At 41.1% G+C, this 23688-nt stretch overlaps 1 protein-coding gene across 2 annotated transcripts; it reads right to left on the bottom strand.

Annotated features, from left to right (window-relative positions):
- Positions 1-16614: 16614 nt before the first annotated feature.
- Positions 16615-20094, bottom strand: LOC101172152 (antiviral innate immune response effector IFIT1-like). 2 transcript variants are annotated; one of them, XM_023954425.2, is made up of 2 exons: positions 19577-20094; positions 16615-18449 (listed from the first exon to the last, which is right to left on the bottom strand). In XM_023954425.2, the coding sequence occupies exons 1-2, from the start codon at positions 19579-19581 to the stop codon at positions 17138-17140; spliced, it is 1317 nt and encodes a 438-aa protein (XP_023810193.1). In that variant the 5' UTR covers positions 19582-20094; the 3' UTR covers positions 16615-17137. The 2 variants fall into 2 exon arrangements, with proteins under 2 accessions (XP_023810193.1, XP_023810194.1); XM_023954426.2 differs by having other exon boundaries at positions 16615-18446.
- Positions 20095-23688: the final 3594 nt, after the last annotated feature.

The raw sequence follows: 23688 nt of genomic DNA, 5'->3' as shown, positions 1-23688 counted from the left end.
CTAAGGATAAAGCTGTAACATAATAAAGAATAAGATATTAAAACATACATTTTCTACATTTCCCTCTCTTGATCACACAAAGTGTGATCACCTAAAAGACTTAACACTACAACACTCAAAAACAACAAAACATTACAAACCTAACCTAACCTGACAGCTGTGGTCTAAAGCCCGCACAATCTGGAACACAAAATATTTCAAAGGAGTTAGGCGTCCATGCATGAACGTGCGAGCGAAACCTGTCTGGAGCATCAGTTAAACATTCAGTGTGTAGTCTGACAGGAAAAGTCTCGCGACGGTTCCGTGCTCCTGCGACAACCACCCCGAAGGATGCCCATGCTTACAAGATCGACCTAACCCCTTGGCACAATGTCATTAAGTAAAGTTACATAGTACAAAAACTAAAGTGGTAAACAAGGTAAATAAAACAAATTCAAAGTCTAATTCAGTGTAAGTCAAAGTCAAATAGTAAAAAAAAAAAAAGCATAACCGTAAAAAAGATAACAGTTCCTGTAAAGCAAAAGAACACCTGGAATTAAGGGGGAGGAAAGCGAGACATGTTAAGGCAGAACAAAATCACACAGATGACTAAAAGAAAAACAGAATTGTTAAACATAACAGCAAGCGTAATTCAGGAAATTACTTCCATCTCCTCCATGGGGTCCCATTGGAGGGGCTGTGATACATTGTTCTACCTAAATAAGAATAGCAATACGTAAAATGCAACAAAATCCAAAAGGTCCTTCAGGGCCTCGAACACTCGCGTCCTTCTGTATGTCCCACAAGCGCTGACCAGCTTGGACCAGGCATCCTATGAACTTCTCAATAAACCTGGTAATTAGAGATCTGATACAGAAGATACAACAGAACAGCGTGAAAGAGCTTGGAGTGTCCACACATACGTACCTTCTCCCCAAGATGAATCTGCTGTGGATCTAAATATTGATTAGCGTTAGGGTCAGGAACTCTAAAATAAAAAGCAATAACCAAAAACCATATCAGAAAAACAAAACACAAGACACAATGAGCTACGAATCATGTTACGCCTGCGCAGGGGAGAGCAGCAAATGTGATTGAAAAAGTCCATCAATGTTTCTCTTCTGAAAGGTCTGCTCCTCCTCGCGCTGTCATTATGAACACAAGTGGGGAAGAAACAAATTCAAGACAAAAAGAAAAGTTCATTAGAGACAGTCGTATGACTGCCTTATCAACCCAGGACAGTGTCGTAAAACTTCCTCATCCTGTTTTGTGTACATGTCGACAGGTGGACATTTTTGCAACTAACAGGTGTGTTTATAACATTTGAGTGTGTGTGTGGACAGGCTCCGCCCTTTTTTTTTGTTTTTTTTTACATTTGAACCTTACCATAATGATTAACAACCAGTAAACTTGTTGCTTTATGCTGCTTCATGGTCTTATCCCCCTTCCCCTCCTATTATCACCCCCTACCCCCCCTCTCTCTAACGTCCCTCTCTCTTCTTCCCCTCTTTCCTTTTCCGTCCGGTCCAACACCAAAGATTTTCAGACATGTTTGAAATTAATAAAGTTTGGCCTCAATTACAAAAGGGGTTTATTCAGACATACCTTTGGTTTGTCTGAAGATTAATAACCCCTCTTGTTAAAGTAAAATATGTCCAACCCAAGAGGCCCTCAGCTCTCATCTGTCTGCCTAGCTGTTGGACAGGACAAGTTAAAAAAAAAAAAAAAAAAAAAAAAAAAAAAGAATTAGAGAAAAAAATGTCAAAAAAGTTCAAACTTCAAAAAAAAAAAAAAAAAAAAAAAAAAAAAAAAAACTTCCTCATCCGTGCCCAGGATGAGTGAACGAGAGGAACACACACACAAAGCTGTAGAAAAAGTGAAAAAGGTCAATCTGAGTTACCATTTAAACATCCCTTCTAAACAAATACATTTAAATGATAATAATAAAACAATTTGACGATGATAATAAAACAATTTCCTTAAGACTCCCTAATGTCCATCTCCCTCTCTTGGAGTGGAAACATTGCAGAGTCAAACAGAGATAAGGCACAAACACAAAACCAGATTAATTGAAAGGAAAAATATAAATTGATTTAAAATAGAAATTGAACATAAAATAGGAGAACAACAAACAGATCAGTGCACCGTTCCGATTAACAGGCGTCCTGTCCACGGTCCTGTGAAAAGCAAGATCACAAGGTGAAGAAATGAAACCACTTATTGTCGTTGCCTTGCAGCCGTGAGGTCTGTCACCCTTGTCGTTTAGCATTGACCTCAAGAGGTAGTAGGTTCCACAAAACAAAGAAGAAAATGTCTTCCATAACCACAAAGACTCAAGAAAACCATCATTTCTCTAACTGTCTCTGGACATTTATGCTGCAAAACAGACTTTCTATGCTCCGTAGACATTGAAGAACCTGTGCTGGAAACAGTTGTACCTAAAAATGGGACTTCCCTTCTGCAACGTTGCAAATTCCTGTTAGACACTTCAAAACCCAAATCAAACAACGTCAAAAGAAGATCTTTCATTACTTGCAGGCAGATTTCAGCAGTCGGTGCTGTTAGCAGGAGCTAATCAACCTACATCAAAAACACAACCCTCTAATAGCATAATATCCTGTCGGAGAAACTTTAAACAGTGATTGAAAATGCCAGGAGAATATTTAAATCCTTGTGGCAAGCTGTGTACTGCAAACGGATACCTTTATACTGAAATGCGAATAGATGTCTGCTATTTCATGTAATGGAATGCAAAAGAAAGCACTTGCTAAAGCAATAGCAGTGAACCACGCACATGGTGGGGTTAAAGTTGAAATGATGTGGATCAGGCACAGGGAGGACTGGAGTAATGGTTACATCATCAACAGCCCTTAAATCATGTGCCATGCGATAAGTTTTATTATCTGCTTGTAAAACCGGTCTAAAAAGGAGTACACCACGAAAAATACGAATGCTCAATTACACCAGAGTTCCACAAACCAAACTGAGTTTCCATCATCCCTTCATCTGCATCCTTCACTCAGCTGCGCTGAGATCTAAAAACATTTGTTCCTACAGTTACCTGAATCTCCACTGGGGAAGCGGTGGAGCATGAACAAACATCAAATGAACCTGTTGACCATGAAGCATCAGAGAGCGTTTTTAACATCACCTCTGCATCTTCATGATCTGTCTTCTGTCTGCTGCGATGACTGACGATGTAGAAATGCTCCAGAACTGAGGAGGTAGTACTTGAAGACAAAGTTATCCTGTACATATTTATTGAGGGAGAGAAGTGAACACCTGAAAATCCCAGTTTAGACAGATGTTTGTTTACATCCTTCTCAGTCATGGGTCTGAGTTGCCGAACTTCATGACCAGGGGAGTGCTAATTCAATGTGCGATACAGGTGTGACTAACTTCCGGTATCATGGCAAATGTGAGTGTGTGAATAAAAAATACACTATACACCCTCTTGACCAATATATATGTCAGTGTAGTTTAAATACCACGTATGGCTGTCTACCTGATGAAATGCTTCTTGGTACAGTTGATCATCCTCTCTGTCATAATAGAATGTGCAGTTCAGGCCATCGGAGGCGGAAAAATATTGCTTCCAGGACAGGACTCATGGCATCCAAATACGAAATACATGGACACACCTGGCGTTTCAGGGCCCTCTGGATCCAGCAGGTGTCAGCAGTGGGGGTTGGCTGTGGGGTGTGGCATGGCATCCAGTCTGAAAGAATGCTGGCTCCTGTTTTGACAAAAACGTTCCGTCCCAACAGATTCACAGGCGTTTGTGGTGAATGCACAAATGAATGTTCCACCATCTGGTCAAAAGTCAGTTGGATGGTCTTTTGCCGGGTTTGAGGAGTCATATGTTCATTTGTCAGAGCTGATGGAGGCAACCGGCAGTTTATAGAGGAACACATTGCACCAGTGTCCATTCATGGAGTTACCTCTGAGCTTGAAAGGGACCATGGCTCCTACATCACCAAGTGGTATTGTCCGACTTGTCACCTGTGGTCTTCGCCACAGTGGAGGAGCTTGGAGCGGTCGTGGGTGCTGTTCGTGTCCTCTGCTCCTGGTCTGTGCATTCTGCTGTTGGGTACCTTGTTGTGGGCAGTCGTTGCCATATGTCCTGAGCGCCACAGATGCCATTTCCAGCTGCTGCTGGGGGGTCCCTGGGTGGCCCACGCCTTCCAGGAGGGGATACCCGTCCTCCCGTCCCGGCCTCCGATACCTGAACATTGCTACAGGTCCTGAGGGTATTTAAACTCATCATGTTATGTGCTTTTTTTTTTTTTTTAAACACCTTCATTATCCAGAGTGGATTGTTCCTGCAGTGTAAATGACTGTTTTTCAGTTGTTCAACTCCTCCCTTTGTCCTTTTTCTTCAAATGTGCTCTGCAGTGATGAATCAGATGTATTTTAAATAGACTCTTATCACCTCGCAGACGCTCCGATGCATTCTCCATGCATGCAGTCATGGCTTCATTTGATTAGCGGAGCTGACCTGAGGGTCAGACCCCCCTAACACGGCTCCTTCCTGTGAAGCCAGAGAACTGAAAAATGCTCTTTTTGTCACTCACCCAATGAAGCAGAGGGGGTTTGCTGTGTAAAGATTTATGAGGTCTCAGGACGGCTCTGCTCTGTGCCTTTCCTGCAACATTAAAGCTATGTGCTGCTTGGAAAAAACATGTTGTTACTGCAGATGTTGTTAAAGCAGATTTGTTACTGTCATGCTTTCTTTTCACCATCACCAACTCTATGGATGCTAAAGTTGGTTAATCAATGATGAAAATCAGCAAAGGAAAAAAAACTTAAACTTTTCTCTGAACTATATGACGGATGTGGAGCAAAATCTTTGAAAAATACATTGTTTTAGATGCATACTGGCAGCTAATTATTCACTTTTAATCCAGAAACAAAGACAAATTGTTTTGACTTACCATTAAGGACTTGCTGTCCTACAAAAAGAATTCTGAGAAGTGCTAAAAGCAACAAAATTCCACAATTTAGGCTTTTCCTTATTTAACTAAAAACACAATTCACACTCTAAACCACAACAGGTTCGTTAAAACACAGACAATCAATACGCAGACAATAACTTTTAACCGTTTTCTCAAAACCCCACCAAAAGACATAACACAACAAATCAGGTGCCTTACACATAACAAAATAAACCATTTCACTGAAATGAATCGTTTATCACTAGCATTAACATTCATGTTCTCCGTTCTTCTGTTCTACTAGAACCAGCACCTTTCCTTACCATACCTTTCTGTGTCCACAGACCCTCTATCACTGCACATGCCTTTTATCTCTTCTCTAGTTCAATGCTTTGTCCTTTTCCCATTCTGTACATCATCCACTTACACTGTCTTCAAACTATAATTACATCAAAACATGGGATCTGCTTTAACTTTCATCTTTAAACACCAATAAACCCTTTAACACCAACACTAAGTAATGTATGAAATATCAAAACAAACATACAAACTAAATTAAACATTGCAAACATTCTTTTTAAGGGAGTCCAGATCTAAACCAACAAATACTTACATTTAGCGTCAATAACATTACTTTTTAGTAAAACTTAACTAAATCATGGTAATTAGGAATTACAAATTAAGTAGAGACATTTATTCAAAATAAGAAAACCGAAATAATTGCAAAATCATTTAACACAAAATATGTTAGACCGATATTACCTTACTCTGTTTTAGAAAGATTTGCCCAACTCTAGGCAAACTCCCGAGAAAGTTATTTTCGTTCGAGCAGAGGCAGAACAGAGACTGTTGCTGCAGCTGCATGTGTAGTCAAGCTGCTGTTGTGGCTGAAACTTCCGTCAGAAGCGCTGCTCATAAACGCCTTTCTACTTAAAAATCTTTTTCGTCGAAGCAAGACCACTGAAATTTGTTTTTATCGACGTCTTACAACCGAGGTCATGACCACGCTCAATAACTACGATGTCAGTTGTTATTTTACCTCAAATTAGATTGCAAACTCTTCAGCTTTGTTCCGTGAAAGTTTAGCGGAGGTCGAACATTTCGGTCTGCATGGACGCCGTCACGCCGACCACATGGTACAAACAAAGCCAATCAGAGCTGTCGACGCATTCGAAAGAAACTAAAACGTCCCGTTATTGGCTAATTCGAAACAAGATGGCCACGTCCGTAGAGAAAACAATTCACACAGAAACATGGAAAATAAAGCCAAAATTCACCGATTTCAAACAGTTTTTCATCCCATACTTTCCAAAATCTCATGCATACATTTCATTCATAAGCAATCACGTCTCCAAAATCTCATACATTCAGTCCGTTCATCAGCGAATCGCGATCACGTCTGTATTGTCATCAGTCAGTCGTCAAGTCATGTTGTCGTTTTTGTCCTGACAAAATGCACAATTTACCTCATCTTCTGTCAAATTCACCTTTCATGTTTATTTTGAATCCTTCTTTGGTTTCTCTCCGCGTATAAAAAAATAATTTGTAGAGGCCGACGCCTCCTTGGTGTTTCCGAAAATCCTAGACGCGCAAAATTAGTTCCTATAATAACTCTGTTTTTCGTAAGGGATTTTTTAACAGGTTGAACAGACGCAAACCTAGTCAATTTGCTGCTTTCCAAATATCACAAGCTCCCAATTTGCCAACGTTCAATTTTGTACAGGCCGAACAGACGAAAAACCTGCATAATTATAATTGTCCAATTTTTCAAAATCTTTTACTGCCGCCCAAAGTGTATATTTTGCCACCGTTCAATTCGCTGTTCTAGGGAGGGTGAACCCAACACTTATTTACTGGGGTGCGCTCGCCCATTCGTTCGTATAGGGTACACTGTGCCACCCATACAATCGACTTCTCCTTTAATTTGAGATCATCAATACGCAGACTTTACAAAAGGCTCTGCTCACCATGATTATGAATGAGGCCTCTGAAGAAGTCGACCGCATGGCAGGAAGCATCCCCAGACTTTACGTCGAAAGTCTCAGAAATCTCGTAATAAGCCACTATGATGTGGTCCAACCGGTCTGGTCCGCGTTTCCTATTCACCCCCGACTTCACGTCTCGAGGTCACCAAATTGAAGGAAAGAGATTCGTCCGTTTTTGAGTTCTTTCCATCCATGCGTGTTCGATAGTTGAGAGTGGTAAAACAAACAAGGATTCAACCGGTTTAAAAATACACGGAGTTTATTTCCCTGACAATAGTTCTAAAGCACAGATTAAAACATTAATGCAGATATATCTGGATTCTCAAGTAAAGATCTACTGACGCACAAGTTACATGCGAATTACTCGTAGATTTTCCTAAGAACAATGGAAAACTTTGAAAACAGTCTTTTTAAGATGTGTTTGAATCTCCGCCTTCCGGAAAGATCATGGTCGCTGGTCCTCCGCCCCTGGTCACTCTGATTCGTCAGCTGATAGCCCGCCTGCTTCCTCTGGCCAATAGCTGACGATTGCCAGCTTCGGATCCGCTCCGCCTCTCGGGGGCCCATTTCACCGGCGCACACAGTCCGATGATCAAGAGAGTCCCCATCTGGTCAGAGTAAATCATTCCTGGACAACTCAAGGTTCCTTTTACCGGTATCCAGAGCAAAGGTCAGCTTCAACCTCCACATGAGAACACGAATCTTCACACTTTCCCAGGGGAAGAATCTTCAACCCACATGGTACAGATATCGCCCATGGCATATTTATGGCACCTAAGAAAAACACCTAAGTTTGCACAAAGAACATCCTATGTCTTCACAGGATGCTGCAACCATAAAGCAAAAAGGAATGTCACACGACCATAAATCTGGATAGTTCAAAATAAGTTCACTTCACACTAAGGATAAAGCTGTAACATAATAAAGAATAAGATATTAAAACATACATTTTCTACATAACACAGGCAGGGTCCCTGCCCTGCCCTGCCCCTGCGTGTTGACTGCATGGCAGAACTGGTGGTCCCAGCGGTCCAATTGCCCCCGGTGCGTGCACCCTCCTCACTCCATTGGTGCATCTGATGAGTGGTCTGGCGGTCAAAATGCGTCCCCTGTGCACACAGGCCCGGTGGTTCCCGGCGTGTATGCAATGCTCCCAGGGTGCGCAGGACCAAGCGCCCTCCTGGCCGGGCAGGAACTCTTTCCAGAGTCTGCTACATTCTCGAGCGCGTCTGCTTCTCTGCTCAACTCCTAAATAGTCTCTTAATTAAGATCAGGCGCTTATAATTAAGGGGCGTGTCCACATGCAGCATGCAAGGGGTGTAAAAACACAACAAACATGCAAAAAACCATCCATTCATGCAATTAGTTTGTCCCACCTGCTCACACATACACAGACAAGGATTGAAAAAAGGCCCAAAAATCAGCAGTGCGATGTGGAGTGTGGTAGACTCCCCAGCGCCATGGAAGTCAGAGTTCAAGGTGTCCAATTTTTCCAGGTCCTGTTTAAAAAATAAATGTCTCTTAAAGACACAAAATGTCACAAGTTTCCATAAGTTTGTCTACAACTCTGCGGCGAGCTTCTTCCGCTCTGACCAAAGCGCAGGCCACAGCAGTTGTATGAAGCAACATGTTTTGTCACAGCGTGTTAAGGACCAGTCTTTCGCGGCTCATAATCCCGCCTAACGAAGGATCCCTCAGCCCAAAGCTGACTTTATTACACTCAGCAGAAACTTTAAAAGAGCTGAATCGAGAGTTTGCAGCACCAACCTTTAGACAGGTCACCTCACGACCTAACTTTTCCTTAAGATACAAACAAAGCCAGTACATCGGGGTCCAGAGCCGGGGCAAACCTTCCTTGTGGCGAAAACACTCACCGGCTTTGTCTGGACAGTTTTGACTAACTGACATTAGGTTGTTAGCTGCTAAGAGGTCTAAAACTTTTTTAATACCTTTGGTGAACCATATATTAAATCCGCCATTTGCTCTAGCAGGTAGAAAATGATTTTCACCCCAGATAGGTAAGAACTGTGACAACACCGGTGTGTCTGAAACATGTTTATGTGAAGAGTTCCATATCTTAATTGAATTTTTAAGAAAATGGTTCTTTGTTTGCCTAATTAACTTTATAGGACTAGCCGAATATAAATTCTATATAAACTCTATATAAACTCAGATGTTGTATTTTGCTGAATAGTAACCCAAGATACAGGGGGGGAACCCAGAAAAGTAGTACATGGTTAATCTTAATTGGGCCGACCAATGATATCGTTTTGAATCCATGAGTTGGAGTCCTCCTTTTTTGTATGGTAAGCATAGTAGCTTTGTTTTTAGTCTGGCTTATTTGTAATTCCAAATACATTTACTAAACAATTTATTAATGTTACGAAAAAAGGTGTCTGGTAAAGTAAGGGGTAAAGCCTGAAAAAGATATAAACATTTAGGTAAAACAAGCATTTTGAGATATACGGCTAATCATGGATATGGGCATTTGGGTCCATCTGTTTAACATCTCACGCATAGCGTCCACCAAGGGATCATAGTTTAAAGAAATGTCAGGACAATTTTTAATCCCTAAATATGTAAAGCAGGGGTGCCCAAACTTGGCCCGCCAAAAGATAACTTTTGTCGTGTTTGCGGAAGCAATGAGAGCACAGACATTTCAAATATGATTCAGCGCAGCTTTTGGTTGTTGTTCGGGGAATTAACGATGACATGGAAATAACACAGGAGTTGGCGGGACTTGAGACGCTACGAGGGACAAAAACAGGTGAATGTACTCAAAAGATTTTGAGTTGCGCCATGATCTGAGTTTCTTTCCAGTGCGAGCAGAGACACACAAATTCCCTCTTGTAAAAGATGGAATTTCGACGTGGCCTTAACTTGAACGTCACTGACCTGTTCAAAGGCAAAGAACAGATCATTACAACGGAGCTGTTTGACCACATCAAGGCTTCCCAAATGAAACTGCAACTACTTTGTCGGCATCTTTCAGCAGGTAAGTCAAAAACATGCTGCACACAGGAGCAGCCCGTGTTACAATCACACATAACTGATTGTAACACGGGCTGCTCCACTCCACGTGTGTCTGTCGCATGTCACTGTGATGTGGCGCTGTCCGTGGTGCTTACGCCTGTTTGACAGAAAACGTGTCATTGTTTGTCTTTGTGGGTCCGCTTTCTTTTTTGCTCTCTTTTTTTTGTCTTTTGTGTCCTGTAGTTTATGTGCCTCAAATTAGTGCTAATGATAATAAAGGACAAATTCTTATTTGACTTTTTGTCTCTAGAAAACTTGCCACACTCCCCAAGCCTGAGAGAAATAAATGTGGAGGTGGATAGGTTGCCAGAATATGGAGAACTTCTCAGAAACTTGAAGAAGGAGTTTGATTTGCGCTCTACACAAAATGCACTGTTACATGCAGGGGTTTTTCATTGTCTTTCATTTGTTTCCTTCCCCTGCATGTGCTTAAAGTGCTGAGTGAAGACACCTGGTGGAGACCTGACGAGCTGCACAATCAGGCCCCAGAGCCAGCCACCAGGCCTGCATATAAGCTCCTGTGAATCACTTGAGAGAGAGAGAGCTCTTTCTGGATCACAACCAGATGAATGTTTTGAGCGCTTTCTGTCGGAGATTGTGGGAGGTTTGTGGACAGGTAAGACAGGGTACCCTGGGGACCCTGTACACCTCATGCAGCTTACTTTCTGGTAGACACACTAGGTAAGTTGGTTGGTGCCACCCCTTGTATGTTTTATCACCACTTTCTAGATGACAGAGAGACTTTTGTTTTCTTGTTTTAGAGCTTTGATAGCCAGGCTGGGTTTTGTTATATTTATTTCATTCATTTGGCCCAACCTTAGTCCCTACCTCCCCTCCTCCTTGTTCAATAAAACTCTTAAAGGTCATTCATTGTGTGTTCATGTTATGTACACTTCAGCCCTAGATCTTTACGTTTGTGGACGTAATATGCACAAATAATGCTTTGTGGACTTTAAGAAGACAGCAGATGACATGGAGCTTTTTTATCAGCCCTTCAGCGTGAACCCTGATTCAGCTCCAGAACATTTCCAGATGGAGTTGATTGAGTTTCAATGTGACACAGAGCTATAAAGAAAATGTGCATCGCTACCCCTGAGGGATTTTTATCCACATGTATCACTACGAATATACCCACAGATGAGAAAAAATGCACAAATAATGCTATCTATGTTTGGCAGCATTTACATTTGTGAGCAAACATTTAGTCTTATGAATCTGAACAAGATCAAACTCAGGGGGACCCTCACAGACTCACACTTGTGAGACATATTAACACTATCAGTGAGTAAGATGCTGCCCAACATTAAGTTAAGGATCCTAGTTTGCTGTTTTCATTGGAAAAAAATTGTTTTAGCTTGTTCTTGTTTTTCAGTTAAAAATGGCCAGTGAGGCCTTGCTGTTATATTTAAGGGTTTCAAAGAGAAATGTTACTTACTTTTTATGTGTTGCCTTGATAAATACAAAATCAAAATAAATAGATCAAACCCTATTCTTTATGTTCTGCTGTTATTTCATGACATGTAAAAAAAAAAAAAAAATTGTTTGGCCCACGGACAGGGATCCCAATTAGATTTTGGCCCTTTGAGCAAAAAAGTTTGGGCACCCCTGATGTGAAGCCTTCATTTGCTATTGCAAATGGCATATTTACAGTTGGGTTTCAGCCTTCAGTTTCATCCAGAAGCATTAATGCTGATTTAGCATTGTTTATTTTGTATCCTGACATATTTCCAAAATTATTCAATTTGATTAATTGGGGAATGGAGTCTTTTAGGTTTGTCAAAAATAGATTGTCATCGGCATTAAAGCCTACACGATGTTCACGTTTCGCAGATTTTTGCTCACAGTTTGCCAAGTGTCACAACTAGGTTTGGCTACGGTTAGTAAGGGAGGATAAACCCAGGAGCAGGAAGACTCGAACACATCCAGAAGGTTTCAAGGACTTAATCAAAAGGCTAACCATGAGAGACAGCACAGAAGACGCTCCAACACCAAACACAGAATGGATCATTGCAGGCAGCTGTGACCAATTCAAGGGAGGCCTAAGCCGACCTGCAAGAAACAGAACCTAAAAAACATCAACAGGGACCGACCCATGACAGGTTTTTCTCCATTGTCGCCATGTCAAATGTTTAAAAAGACTTTTCAAATGACCTCCAAGAAGGACCAAAAATCCACCAGCAGCTTCTCATCCACAACAACTGTCACCATGGTTTGGAAACACCCAAGACAAACTTACAGCCAATATTTTTGTAACTAAACCTTGTCTGTAAGAGGTTTCTGCGGTTAAAGGATAGACCAGAGCGTAAATGAATCAGGAAAGGGGAATATTTCCAAAATTTTGATTTTTGATTTGAAATTGTTTATTTCAAGCAATCAAATAAGAATAATACACAAAAAATTACAATAATCAGTTATACATTTATTCAATAAGAAATCAAACTTAGGATAATTAGACACATTCATAAATGACCTGGCTGTGATTAAGCTCGTTCTGAAATGACTTATTATGTCAGCAGACTGGGACCAGAACAGAGTTACATTGATCATTAATAGCCACAGTCAGCTGCTGTGTTCTTCATCTCCTATCAGCTCAGAACCTACCCCGTCCTGTTTCAGATGAAGTGCGGGCAGGAACAATGCGTGTCTTTCTTCTCAACCACAGAGAGAGTTCTGTGCCACAAATGCTGCACTTTGAGCTTCAGGCAGTTGGGGGAACCAGTGTTGACACGAAACAATATGCTTCAATTAATGTGTGTTTGGCTGTGAAAATCAGAAATCCTTTAATATCATTGTACACAAGAGGTTTATTACAACATAATTTCTAGTGCTCTCTAGCTGCTTGAGCAAAATAAAATAGTGTAACGTACATGTTAAAATAAAATAGACTACAAAATATGTGGATCTATGGATACATAAATTTTTTACAACTTACGTACATGTATTGCACATAACTGATATTGCACTTCGAGACTGTTAAATATTGCACATGATTGGTTTACAGACGTCACAGTGTTTTCTTTTTTTGAGGTTCACATTTTGACGTTGACTGCTCTGGGGAAAAACTGTTCTTTAGTCTGTTTGTGCGAGCCTTGTGTGATCTGTATTGCGGGCCTGACAGTAGCAGTTGGAACAGGTGGTGGTTGGGATGGTGGGAGTCCATGATGATTTGTTTGGTTCCGCTTGTGCAGCAAAAGCTGGCAATGTCCTCTAGGATGGGCAGGGAGGATCCGCTGATTTTTTTTGGGCCGAGTTGATCACCCTCTGCAACGCTTTCCTGTCTGCGGCTGAGCATCCTACATACCAGCCTGTGATGCAGGACGTCAGGATGCTCTCTATGGTGACTCTGTAGAAGGTCACCAGCAGCTTCCTCTCCAGGTTGTTCTTCCTGAGTATTCTCAGGAAGTGGAGACGCTGCTGGGCGTTCCCTACTGCCGGTGTGGTGTTTGCAGTCCAGGAGAGGTCCTTAGGGATCAGCACACCCAGGTAGCATATAGAGCTGACCCTGTCCACACTGACCCCATTTAGGTACATTTATGTCCACTTTACCCTTCCTGAAGTCCAGGATTACTTCCTGTGGTTTTGTGGTGTTCAGATGGAGGTTGTTTCATGAACACCACTTTCCCAGTCTTCTGACCTCATCCTTATAGTGGGACTCATCTTCCCCTGAGATGAGCCCGACCACAGCGGTGTCATCAGCAAATTTGATGATGGAGTTGCTTGGGTAGGTCGAGGCGCAGTCGGATGTGTAGAGCGTGAAGAGGAGTGGGCCCAGTACACATCCTTGTGGTGATCCGGTGCTGAGGTTTATTGTAGAGGAGAGGTGGATCAATGTGCATCATTGATCCACATTAAAGTACATTGCACATACCTGTACCCATCATTTATCAGGTAGCCCCCCCCCCCCCCCCCCCCCCCTTCAGGCTCCGTACAATAGGAGGCAGAGCATTTTGTTTTGCTGCACCAAGTCTTTGGAACTCCCTTCTTGTTCATCTCAGAACATCACAGACCCTGGACGCTTTTAAAGCTGTTTAAAGATATCTCTATTTGAAAAAAGTCTATAATTGCTGATGATTTTATTATTGAGCTTGTGTGCTACAAAAGTAGCACTATTGTGCTGTATAAAGTTTGTACTATTGTGCTACTTTTGTAGTTTTAAGTTAGATTTAAAACAATCTAGTCTTAGTTAAATGGTTCATTCACTGGTGTTGATTTGGATTAATAATATTAATCTATGTATTCAGATTTTGTATCAAATCTAAATGATCACAGCAGATAATTTACTGTTTCTGGCAGTGGGCACGGGGGGGGGGGGGGGGGGGGCTTGACAGTTTGAAGGGACTGCTCAGGGTCATTAAAATAACTACTGGATAGGTAACACAGCTGAATTTAAAAACCCACTGAGATGAAAATTGTGTTTTTGGTGATTTTTAACATTTTTTGTGATGATAGAGGACAAATACAAAGAAAATTAAGCCTAAAATTCTATTTCTGAGTGTCTGTTAAAATCAATGTAAATCAGGAGCAAAAAATTGCCGCTGCATAAAGTTTGTAGATGTGAAATTAAATTAAATTAATTAAATTTAAATAGATTGATGGACGTCTTTGTTTTCCTCGTAAGTGTAAACAAATGGATGATGGGAAGTGGGGAAGACGTATTCCGAGCCAACAGTTTTCTATGACCTCTTTTGAAAAATTATAAAAAACAAATACAGCTTTTGGTGCATTTAATATTGTGTGCTAGTGTCAAGTCCTGCTGGAAAATTAAACCAGTATTTCTGTAGCTAGTCAACAGAGGACAGCATGTAGAGCTCCAGAGTTTCCTAGTTGGCTGCTTTGACTGTGGAGCACTCTGTGTTTGTTTTTGGCGCCCACAGCCAGAGCGACTGCACTGCCCCGAACCTCACAGGCAAAGTTACCGTGACAACTACAGACGCAGCCGCTCACCCAGATGGTGTTTTTTTTTTTTTTCAGATCTTATGTCATTATGTTTTCTTTTTTACAAGTTAACAAAACCAACCTTTTTTGTTTTACAGGAAGAGCAGATCTCCAAAGAAGTGAAGGTAAAACTTTACTGGATTGAGTTAAAATTGCTTTTTTTTTTTTTTAAATAAATACTTTGCTTTTAATTTCCCCCCCCCTTATTTTGTTGAACAGCCCGTCACCTTGGAGAGACCTCCCGGTATGTGGCGTTCTGGAGAAGATAATCCTTGTTTGTTTTTCAATTAAAGATCTCCATTCTGTTGGATTTACTCTATGTGGCCATCTTATTTAAAAAGCTACAAAACGTTAATCAGAATCAGAAATACTTTGTTGATCCCACACGCGGGAAATTTGTCACCATAGCAACTGACAGCAGAGGGAAAAAAAAAGACTTAGAATGAAATAAAAAAAAAACAAGAACAAAGAAAATGTAGCAAAAATGCAAACATCAAAGTAGTAATATAATTTAAAGAGCTATTTACAGAACAGTGCAGGTAAAAAGTTGTGCAAAAGAAATGTGCAAAATAGAAAAAAATTAAATAAATAGATAATAAAAATTTGCAAAGTTATCTTTTGCACAGTGAGTTGATGTACAGGGTTATTGCATTGGGTATGAATGATTTTTGGTATCAGGCAGTTTTGGAGCAGAGCTGTCTGAGCCTCCTAGAGAAGGAGCTCCGCTGTTTGTCCAGAACAGGGTGGAGAGGATGGTCTGGGTTGTCCATGATTGATTTTTACTTTGTTCAAAGAAAAGAAGTTATAGGAGATCTTGCTACTACATTTTATTGATCTATCAAAGTTTTGCACCATTAAAGACCGGCCGTGGTGCAGCGGTAGGGCGGTCGACCCATGATCGTAAGATTGCAGGATCGATTCCCGCCTTGCACGCCCATGAGTCAAAGTGTCCTTGGGCAAGACACTGAACCCCACCTTGCCTCTGGTGGTAGGCAGGCGCCTGTGTTTGGCAGCGGAGCCGCCACCAGTGTGTGAATGTGTGAGTGAATGTGTGTGACTGGGTGAATGGGTCTGCTGTAAAGCGCTTTGTCCTTGTAGGAAGAAAGGCGCTATATAAGTATACGCCATTTGCCATTACCATTTTGATGAAAATTGCATTTTTGGTATTTTTACATGCATTTTTTTGATGATGGAAATATTAAGCTTAAAATTGCATTTCTGAGTTTAGCTTTATTCACATTGTGGTGAATTAGGAGTGGACACAAACAATGTTTTATTTAAAAAGAGCCTATGTGTAATTTAGAAAATATTTGGATGGGCCAACCGCTCCCTGCTCTGATCCATCCACTTGCAGACATCTGTATGGCTGGAAAGCTTCAATATTGCTAATGTTAGGTTGGGGTTGTGAGGGGCTATAAGCTAATGGGAGAAAGTGAAAACTGGTGGATGACGGGAAGTAGGGGTGGACCTACTCCAATGGTCCCGCTCAAAACTATGTGAAGAACTTCTAATGAACTGCTGCTGCTCTGCTGAAACTTTCCTAAAAAACAATAGTTTTTGTTTTCATTTGGCTAAAAGATGCATAATCATAATTAAAAAAAACACAGGAACACTTGAAAATAGATCAAAAGATGATTGGAGTAGGACTTCAAAACTATTCATTTTTTTGTGTAGCCTTTAAGAAAAAAATCAAATCCACACACTGCCTATATAAGAGTTTAAGAAATTCAAATGATCAGAATAAAGTATTTTTGGTAACATGTTTATTAAGGAAGAGTTGAAATTTTATTCTACAGGATCAATACACTAAACATTTTTTTTCATATAGAACATAACACAAAGTGCTTTACACCAGAACCCACATAAAACAAGCACAACAAAATAAAAATAAAGCCCCCAACCCCCACAGAACCCTCTAATCCCATTCATGCCTCCCACCCTCCTAAATGATGTAGACAGACATTTGGGAAAGAGGGTGAGCACGGAAAACATTTGTTGGTATAAAGATAAATATTGGAACCTCCCTGTCTGTGAGGCTGCATAGACAGCCAGATGCAGCATCACAAGCAGGGAACTAGCAACACCACATTAAGGTGAGGATACAACTGAACAAGCTGTGGAAATAAATTGAAAATAAAAGTGAAAATAAAAAAAGAAGCTGAATGTTCTTAATTTTGTTTTTGGAAAACCAGCTAGCAGAGCGTTACAATAATCAATGAAAGCATGCGTTTGTATCTCAGGTTTAGATATGAACCCTATGTTGGTAATTTCTCATTCAGAATCATCATCTGACAGGTTTTCCAGAAACTCCCTGATTTCTGGGCACATCCTGCTCCTTCCTTTCTCGTACATTTTCTGGAGCACTTTGACGCTTAGCTTCCCATAGAAAATCCTGTTTGGAATTTCTGCCGACTTCATGTAGTACTGAACAGCCTGGTTACTGTCATGACGCTCGAAGTTGAGGTATCTGGCGTAGTTGTAGTATAGCAGCTGTTTGTCTCCGGAATCCAGGTCTCTCCTTGCGAGCAGGTCTTGGAACATCTGGTATGCTATTGTGCGGCCATGACTCGACTTTGCCTGAACATGTGCCAGGTCAACTTTCTTCACAAATGACGTGTCTGGATAGAGATCAATCACGTCCTCATGCAGCTTTATGGCTCTCTCAATCGTACTTTGGTCTACTCGATCAGCCGTGAACCTGAGGACTTTCCATTTGTAGCAGAGTGCAGCACATCTCTTCAGGTAGCGCTCATCAGGATGCCGCTCCAAGAACTCCTCTGTCAGAACGATAGCCTCATCCAGCAATCCCAGCTCCCTGTGCAGCCTCAGGAGGGGTTTCAGGCCACTGTAGCTGCTGACAGGCTGCAGAAGGATCTTCTGACCCAGCGTCTCTGCCTCATCTTTCACTGATTCTCCTTTTCTGCCTCTTTCCTTAAGCTCCACAGCAGCCACGTACAGATTCTCTGGATCCTGCTCTCGGGCTGTTCTAATTTCCTGCATTAGGTCATCACTCAGGTTTGTGTCCCAGTGCTTAGCAGCACTGGCCAGTGCAATCACACGGCTGGACTGCCACTGCACCATGTCTGGCTGCATCTTGAAGGATCTCTGAAAGTAATCTGCAGCTAGCAGCTTGTTTTTTTTACCAAACTTCATCAGAGTCCAGGCTTTCTCAGCGTAGATCTCTGGGTGGAGCTCATCCTGGGACGGAGATGAGAATTTACTTTTGAGAGCTTCAACCTTTGACAAGTAATCTTGACTCTCTGCCTCTTCTCCTAGATGATGGTGCAGCCAGGCTAGATTTCCATAGTTCACCATCAGCCAGGGACCCTCACCTTCCTTCCTCAGCCGCTGTAAGGTTTCTGTGGCCTTTCTGAAGTACTGATGGGCTTCTTTGCTAGAGCCCAGCTCATAGAGGACAAACCCCCACAAGTTGTAAATGGAACCCAACCAAAAATTTCCCTCATCTGTGCCAATGTCCTCAAGCTGGACCCTCTTGTGTAACAGATGTGATCTGGTGGTTTCCTTGACCCAGGTGAAGTGACACTCCAGGGCCTCCAGTTTGGACAGAGTCTGAGAAGAACTGCTGGACAAGAACAGACACCAATAAGACGAAGAGAAATGTTCAGACACGTCACAGAAACAGAAACGATTACTTTGAGAACTTTTTGTATTTTGACTAATGCCTTATCATAATCTTCCACACCTGTCATTGCATTCCCTTTGACACTCCTTTGTCACATACCCAGGGGTGGGGCTACATGGGAAAAGGCGGGGACAGCTGCCCCCAAGCAAAAAGCTTTGCCTCCCACACTTTTTGACTCAGTACTAGTATCCTTATTTTCAAGAATGACCCGTGAAGCATCTTCAAGTATTACAAATAGGACATCTGCTGAAAGAACTGCTGTTTAATATTACAACAAATATAATTTTACAACAACGAAACTGTTTGAAATATGCATATTTGATCCTTTCATTTATAATGGTCTTCCACTCTACTTTTTGCCATCCTTCCAAAGTCTTCTGTCCCCCCCCTCATATAAAATGTTCTAGCTCTTCTACTGCACATTCCACACCTGGAATCTTCCTCTACAACATTCCAACCTGCTGCTATGGTGACAGCAGTCATGTTGTTGGTTTAGAGACACTGAGAAAGAGACAGGAAGCAGAGCTGGAGGTAGCAGAGATGAAGATGTTGAGGCTTTCTCTGGGAATGACCAGGACAAATACTGTTGGATCAGGAATGAATCCATCAGAGGAACAGCTTATGATAGATGTTTTAAGATAACTCTGCTAACCTTAAGAGAATGGCCAGTGATTATGTCAGCAAAATGTAAATTTTGCTACATGAAAACTTTGGGAAGTTTCATTTTAAGCTACTGAATTAGTTCCTAAGTGCGGCTGTTTCTGCTGCTCCTCGCTCCTCCAGGGGATGGATCAACACATTTCACACACTAAGGCGCTTGACAACTAATCAGACTTTAATTTCAAGTTAACTTCAAATACGTGCTTCCAACAACAACATTAAGCCTTGGAGCTTGGACGCACTTTAAATGTGTGAGGGCAATGCAGCAATGCACATCTTGGCTGCATGTTTGGCCAACATGAATTTCCATCATTTCTAGTGCTGTTTGCACGTAAATACGTGTAAATAACATCAGCCTTGACATAAGATAAAAATTAAAAAACTAAAATAACATAAAAGTCGCCTACCTCATGACGATCTTCCTGTCTTCTGTAGTTATGAACTCTTCTTTTCCTCTCTACTCTTATCTGTGGCGCAGCTCCTCGGTTTATTTGCGTGTCCGCCTCACCGCGAAGTGAAAGAGATCTCTCTTCGTCTCGCTCATGCAGACTCGACTGAACGTTTTATCTATTTTCCAGAATCGAAACTTAACTCTGCTGAAACCAAAGAAATGACAATGTTTGAGTTTGACTTGGAAAAGCTTTATTTCAAGCAATCTAAACAAAAATTAGACACATTAACTCTAAAGCATACAGAACCTGACAGAATGAGGCTATTTAGTGATAAGTTTGTCAAAAAGAGTTTAATTGTTTGCTTGAAATAGAATGGGAGGAAGTGAATTTACATAACAACATTCCTGTTTTTCTTGTTTTAACTCGTTCTGTCCAACAACTGAGCAAACAGATGAGAACTGAAAGCCTTTTGTGTTGGACAGGTTTTACTAATACAAACAGAGGTTATGTATCTTCGGATAACCTGGGTGTGTACTGGTTATGGTATGCCTCGCTTGGCCATCACTGGTTGCAAATGATCACGTGACATTGCTTGGCCAATCAGTGCTGCGAGGAATTAAGCGCAATCAGGAGTGATCCAACGTGTGAATGTTGTCGAAGTACATCGTGTAATTACTTTCTTCATATTTTAATCCATACAAACTATGTTGAGCAAAAAAAGAAAGTGGTCAGACGAATATGTACGAATCCATATGTAATATGGATTCTCACGTATCACGGAACGGGATGGGAGTCAGCTTCCTATCTGCATGATTTGCAATGCCAAGTTGAGCAACTCCAGCCTTGCACCGGCAAAACTAAAGGAACACTTTGAGAAGCTGCATGGAGATGGAGAATATAAGAACACAACGCTTGCTTGATTCAAGGTGAAGAGAGCCAGATTTGATGATAAGGCCACTCTGCCTGCTCTTGGATTTGTTCTCATTATGAACCGATCATCACAGCATCATATGAAGTTGCGTACCTAATCGCAAAGCAGGGCAAGCCACACACCGTTGGCGAAACACTGGTAAAACCAGCTGCGTTAAAAATGGCGAATCTCGGAACAGTGGCCGAAGGTAAATTATCCCAAATTCCTCTTTCAAATGACACGATCAGCAACAGAATAGAACATCTTGGCTCAAGTAGTCGCAGATCTGATTTCAAGCCCGGCAAAATTCAGCCTTCAACTTGACGAGACCAGAGACGTTGCTAACCTAAGCCAGCTTGCTGTATTTGTGCGGTGTGTGAAAGACGACATGATAAAAGAAGAGTTTTTCTTTTGTAAGCCTCTTCCAACAACAATTAAGACAGCTGATGTGAAGAAGCTTGCGGATGACTTCTTTAGAGACAATAAGCTTTCGTGGGATCTGGTCTCTGCAGTTTGTACGGATGGAACTCCAGTCATGCTGGGAAGAAAGTCTGGTTTTGGTGCGCTAGTAAAAGCCGGTGCACAACACATCATTGTCACACATTGTATTCTGCACAGGCATGCGTTGGCAACAAAAACCTTGCCTCCAAAAATGGCAGAAGTAGTAAAAACAGTAGTGGAATGTGTGAACTATGTGCGAAATAGTGCTCTGAGGCACCGCATTTTCAGTGAGCTGTGCAAAGAAATGGGTGCTGAATTTGAGGTACTAATGTACCATTCTAATGTGTGGTGGTTATCCCGGGGACAGGTGCTGAATCGTGTTTTTGCCTTGCGTGTGGAATTAGTCTTGAAGAGCACCAACAGTGTCATGCAGATTGCTTCAAAAAATCTGAGTTCATTCTCATTTTAGTGTACATGGCTGATATATTCGCAGCTCTCAATCATCTTAATCAGCAGATGCAGGGGGGTGGAGTCAACATCATGGAAGCAGAAGAAAACCTGAAGGCTTTTCAAAAAAAGTTACTATTATGGAAACGACGAACAGAGAACAATAAATTCGCAAACTTTCCCCTTCTTGACAACTGTGTAAGTAAGATCGAAGATGTGTCTGGAATTGGTGAAATTTCTGTACCCATGGAACTGAAACAAGGAATTGCCACGCACTTAAATGAGCTTGCAAAGTCTTTCGACAGATACTTCCCTGCACAAGACTCATATCCAGCATGGGTGAGAACGCCGTTCACGTTTGATGTTGAGACAGCAGAGGTCAATGATGAATACTTCGACGAAATCATTGAAATTCAGCAGAGCCAGGTTCAACAGCAACTCTTCAGAACAATAACGCTCTCAACGTTTTGGTGTCAACAAATGGAAAAGTATCCAGTTATTGCCAAGAAAGCCCTGGAGTTTTTTTATACCATTTGTTACAACATATCTTTGTGAGCAATCCTTTTCGAGGATGCTGGACATAAAAACAAAGAAAAGGAACAGACTTTGTCCTGAAAATGACATGAGAGTAGCACTTGCCAAGGTGAAGCCACGCATATCTGAACTGGTCTCTCAAAGGCAACAGCAGAAGTCACACTGATTTGCAGGTATGTAATTTGTTGTTAGTTCATCCACAATGTTGGCTTTGTTCTGCACGGTTCAATTTGTGCATGAGTAGAAAAACTATATGTCTTGAATTTGGGGGAAAAAATCATTTTATTTTACACTAAAGTATGGGTTCGGTGAATGCGCATGTGAAACTGGTGGGGTTCGGTAGCTCCAACAAGGTTAAGAACCACTGTACTAGGTTCTATTTAGGAAGAGAAGAAAAACAACAATGCGTTTAAATAATAGAGGGCAGGTTTATTCCATTACCTTTCACAACACAAAATAGAACAACAACATAAACAGTAATTTCTTCCTAAAGCTGAATTTCTTTTACAAAATAAATCAGCTTTATAAAAAAATAGTATAAAATAAATTGTCCTTTGTCTCGTTTGTGCACTCAATTTGTTCTCTACCCGGGTAGGATAAGTGAATGTGTATGGGAATGTTCCTTATCTCTTGTCCTGTCAGATTGTTGATGTTGATGGGAATCAGTAACAGCTGGCCACACTGTACTTCAATCTTCAACAGGATACTCTTGTTCTACGCCTGGCTTGCCATGGACTTCCAACGAAGAATTGTAGTCCGAGCTACAAATGAGGGTCATCAAAACAATTCTGCACATAGTACAGAATAAATCAGACACATTTTAATCTATATTTTAAGTGAGATCTCATCTTTCAATAAACTCAATATCTTTCCCCTATTATTTGGAAATTGTTTTTATGGTTTTCTCTTTTTTTTAGTAGTTCACCAAAACCAATTTACAAACAAAAAATTCAGTAATCCTTTTAACAAGTATTTACTATTAGTAAAATGAATTTCCCTTTCCACAAATCTGAAAAAATAACTGTATGAATTAAGTTTTAACAAATAAAATTATTATAACCATGGTATAATACAATTCTTTTTAAACAATGAATACTTCAACCACCATTTCAATTAACTTATCAAAAATACATATTCACGCATATGTATACCAGAAAGAAATCAGATAAAGTAAACATTTATAACACTGAACAACACCGGAGTTTCCAAGAATTCTTAAACACGACACGTTCACAACGTAGCGGCTCTGAAAATGTTCTTTCGGCACACAACGTAACCGATCTCATAAAACAAAAAGTAGCTTATTTTAATTCTTCAACTTATTTTTTTTCTTCTTTCTATAACACTACCGATTTCTCTGCTGGTCACGCAGCTCCTTCTCCCCCTCGTGCTTGCAAGAAAAGAACACGCAGACACAAGATGGCACCCTCCACGGAGCCCTGCATGGTATGCCTGGAGGGCCAAACCATTTCAGCAAATGAAAAATTAACCCTTTAATTGCCTGTAGGAAAATTAACCCTTTAAAAACCTGTAGAAAAATAAATCCTTTTTTTTTCCATTTTTTTTTTTTCAGATACTTTTTTTATCCCTCAATGGGGAAATTCTTCTCTGCATATTTGACCCATCCCCTCGGGGAGCGGTGAGCTACAACTGAACTGCGCTCGGGAGGCGGTAGCGTTAAGAGTCTTGCCTAAGGACCCTCACTGAGTGATGTTAACTGAGGGTCCTTAGGCAAGACCCTTAATGCTTATAAGTGGGCTTCATAAATTTTATTGATCTCTCAAAGTGCTGGACC

This window comes from Oryzias latipes, chromosome 4, assembly GCF_053564925.1.
Source record: "Oryzias latipes strain Hd-rR chromosome 4, Olatipes_Hd-rR_3.1".
NCBI classification, from domain to species: Eukaryota; Metazoa; Chordata; class Actinopteri; order Beloniformes; family Adrianichthyidae; genus Oryzias; species Oryzias latipes.
The sequence above is the reverse complement of the archived record's forward strand: the minus strand, read 5'-3'. Positions and strand labels throughout refer to the sequence as shown.